The 3,937-nt window shown below is 41.3% G+C and overlaps 1 protein-coding gene across 1 annotated transcript in view; it reads right to left on the bottom strand.

Annotated features, from left to right (window-relative positions):
• Positions 1–458: 458 nt before the first annotated feature.
• Positions 459–3,937, bottom strand: part of TMEM67 (transmembrane protein 67) — a 36,412-nt gene continuing 32,933 nt past the window's right edge. The window contains exons 27-29 of the mRNA XM_018560198.1: positions 2,822–2,907; positions 2,492–2,651; positions 459–608 (exon numbers count right to left, since the gene is read on the bottom strand). Of these exons, the coding sequence (XP_018415700.1) occupies positions 528–608; positions 2,492–2,651; positions 2,822–2,907 (327 nt within the window). The 3' untranslated portion in view covers positions 459–527. The remainder of the gene's footprint in view (positions 609–2,491; positions 2,652–2,821; positions 2,908–3,937) is intronic.

Genomic DNA, 3,937 nt, shown 5'->3' with positions numbered 1-3,937 from the left:
AGAAGTGCTTCAAAAATCTGTTTTGATATTACGTTATATAATACTGAAAGGTAAAGTTTTCTGTCTGAGTAACAAACTCCAAAATAAACAAAAACATTTCTATTTTAGTGGCAGAGCCGTTTAGATCTATGAATGTATTTTTTTTTTTGTAACAATTTTGTGTAAATCTTTAAAACGGGTAAAACTGGGAATATAAATGGTCTGATCTGCTACAGTTCATCAGGTAGGCTGCAAAGAGAAGATCGTCAGATGGGCTATGAGGAAATACTGTCACTTTGTCCTGAATGTCAATCATTTAAATGTTTTTCTTTTTTCATCAAAAGAAGGTTGTTTCTCTGAAAAAGCGATGTGGTTGTATTATGTAGTAGTTTACATGTAAACAGTATTTTTGCAGAATTCAGCTTTATAAAAACTCTAACTAAAAAAAAATGTAAAATATATAAAAATATATCTTCTACAGTAAAATAAAAAAAGTAACATTTACAAAACAGTCAAAACACATCACCAGGTAGTAAATAAATGCAGTCTCATATCAGAAATCTTTCATCTATTAGAGTCTTGGATGCCAGATTCTTCTGCCCCATAGCTCCACGGATGTGCCGGAAACCCTAACAAACAAAATATTCTCATGGTCAATAGGAAAGCAAAGTAGTTTCAAATAACAGAACTCTCTAGATCTTAAATATCACCTATGAATGTTTGTACCGTAGGTTTTATTTTTTGGAAAGTTAGGATTGCGAACATGCAAATTAGTTCTTCTAAACCAGGCACCCAGAATAGTTTGTTCCCTGTGCCCAAGCTGGGGGTCATGCTGTATTTGTGCCCACATTTACCCCTCATTCACACTAGAAACAGCCGGCACGTACAGCTCCGTGCTGCGTGCACGGACGCATCAGGCAGCTCCCGGGAAGGACAGGTGCTGCGTGTGATTAGTACGCCGCCCCCGTCCTTCTCTATGGGACTACGCGGCTGTACGTCCCCCTACGCTCACCCGCCCTGCAAGTCCGTACGGGTGAACGTACTCGTACGCTGACAGGATGGATCCTGTCTGCGTCCGAGTCAGGAAACATGCACCCGCAAGGACCTGCACTTGAGGTGAGCGTAGGGGGGCGTATGGCCGCGCAGTCCCATAGAGAAGGACGGGGGTGGCGTACTAATCACACGGAGCACCTGTCCTTTCCGGGAGCTGCCCGATACGGCCGTGCACGCAGCACGGAGCTGTACGTGCCGGACGTTTCTAGTGTGAATTAAGGTTTACCAGTTCATCTTCGATGTGTTAATCTTCCTTTGGTTTGTGAGAAAAGCCTTTCCCATTTCTCAAGCCGACCTGTTTAGTCAGGACATGCTGACATGTTGACTACAAATACAGGAGGACCTAAACTACTGTATGTGGCCAAAGGTTTGTGGAAACCTGAACATCACACCTACCTAAATGGCCAAATGTGTGTTGATACCCCTCCAAATGGCTGAGTCAAGGGGTTTCCTGTTTCTGTTAATGCTACAGCATACAAATACATTTTAGACAATTTTAACCTGGCAACAGTTTAGGGACGCTCCTTTTCTGTTGCAGCATGACTCTGCCCCTGTGCACAAAGCTAGCTCCACAAAGATATGGTTTGAGAAGTCTTTTGTTGGAACAGTCAAGTGGCCTGCAGAGCCCTGACCTCAACCCAAGTGAACAACTAAGAGATGAATTGGGGGGCCAATTGTGAGCCAGGTCTTCTTGTCCAACATCTTGTGGCTGAATGAGCACACTATACAGGAGACTCCTACCGCACTCCTTACTGGTATGCCCCCTGCGGTGGGTGCTGTAGTGACTGCAGATGTCGCCGCTTCAGATTCAAGTAGTAAAATGTATCACCAGCACACCGTGGTCAAATCTTCAGAAAGTGATCATTTTATTGATGCACACATATCTTGTCACATTTCGGGGGCCACTCGGGGTCCCTTCCTCAGGCATGACCAGATGTTGGAATGTGACAATATGTGTGCATCAATAAAATGATCACTTTCTGAAGATTTGACCACGGTGTGCTGATGACCTGCTTTATTCCACAAACACACTAGACACAGACAGCATTTTGTAGAAAGCCTTCTCAGAAGAGGTTTGTTAGAGCCACACAAGAGTTGCCAGCTCCAATAATTTCATTAATCCATTTATTAATGTCCATGGTTTTGGGATTAGATGGTAAACAAGCTCGTATAAGTGTGATGGTCAGGTGTCCACAAACTTTTGGCTATATAGTATATATTTTTTTTACCTCTTTAACATGTGCATGACTTTCAGAATAACGGGAAACTGTTTTTCTGAAATCCCATTTGGGTCATACTTTGTGGTCAATTTAGAGACAAGCAGTGCCTAGCAGAGATTTTCTGATAGTGAGAGTAGACATAGTTATAAATAGATCTGCAGTCTGAAAAGGTCAGATTGTGCTTACTCCGTCTCTGAAAATACAAAATAAACTGGCTACCGACACACCAAATGCCTTACCTCTTGCTGCAAGTAAGTGATGACTGCAGCCAGAACAAAGTTTTGTGACATGATATCAACAATGCAGAAAAACAGAGTATCGAAAATTAGCAGAATTGATTCATGACCGTAGAAGAGAACATCACTGAAGGAATGATTTTCATCTGTGGGGAGAGGAGACAGATTCTTCTTTATTCAGAGTAAGAATACAGCAGTGGTTATCATAGCAATGTAATATTACATGTGAATATTACTTACACAGCTGCAACAGGAGTGAGGGGTGAATCCCTTTGGGAAGGGGGAGTTAAAGGAGAAAGGCATCACCCTTCCCATCACCCTGCATGATGTCTTCTGTCCATTGGTTCCATAAACTCCATGCTGAGCACTCGCTCCAGAAGCAGCTTGTCTTTCACAAAGTAGTCCATGTCTTGAAAGGCCTACAACAAAAGCAAAAGCTTCTTTAGGTTCCATCATAACATGCACATTGGGTTAATGGGACAACCAAATTAAGACGACATTCTCCTTTTTATTTATTAGCATTCTGTTTAGTTTACAAAAAAGGATAAAGAACATTTTTTTTCTTTCCTTTTTCAATTCCATTATCTGTTATTTGTTTCATAGAACCAAATTCCAAGGTAAAGCTTCTATGGCTGCTCATGCATGTGGTTAAGAAGACTGTGCCTGTTGTGTCACTGCTTACTGGATAGTTAAGGTTATGCCCTCTTGTTCTTGACCTCCAATTTATGGACATTTGATCTAGATTGAGGTTTTCTTTTTTACTTTGTCCTTGTGTACCAAAAACCCTGCTATTCTGCCTGTCCTGACTCTGGCCATGCTCTTTTTTCAGGGTCTTAGTAGCCTGGACCACATATCTCCAGGTGGGTTGAACCCAGTGGTCATGATTTGGATAGCCAAGCACATATTTTCTTGCAAGGATCTCTAGTGTTTAATGGATAGTATTCAATATTATGTGACTTGAGCAGCCCTTGCAACCCATATGTGACAATGTAATCCCCCAGCAGGCATATAATATTAAACAAAAATAATTTTACACAGTCTTATTGAAAAGTAGCACTTCAAGGTTAGCTGATATAGCATGACATATACCACTGCAATTTTAAAATCAATTTAAATGCATTGTTTTTACTGGAGTTTCATTTAAACTCTGCACCAGAACAATGTGGTCTTAAGTTACACTTCAGTTTATACGCAGCATGCATTTAACATTGAAAGTGACGGAATCCAGCTTTCTAATGCCTTACACTTAAGTTAAGTCTAGAATCCAACAGACCTTTTCTAATGAAAAGGTTTCTGCTAGGTTGCTAGACACTATGCTCACATTTAAAAAGGTATGGATCCATGTGTGGCACACTATTTGCCCCATGATTTCGACCGTCGTTTGTTAGATATCTGAGGACTGTGGGTACGCTTGGTAACCTGACATGTGTGCAGGTATGCACCCCTTGA

This window comes from Nanorana parkeri, unplaced genomic scaffold, assembly GCF_000935625.1.
Source record: "Nanorana parkeri isolate BGI_ZX_2015 unplaced genomic scaffold, ASM93562v1 scaffold439, whole genome shotgun sequence".
Classification (NCBI taxonomy): Eukaryota; Metazoa; Chordata; class Amphibia; order Anura; family Dicroglossidae; genus Nanorana; species Nanorana parkeri.
Note: the sequence above shows the minus strand (reverse complement) of the source record. Positions and strands in the feature narration are given on the sequence as shown.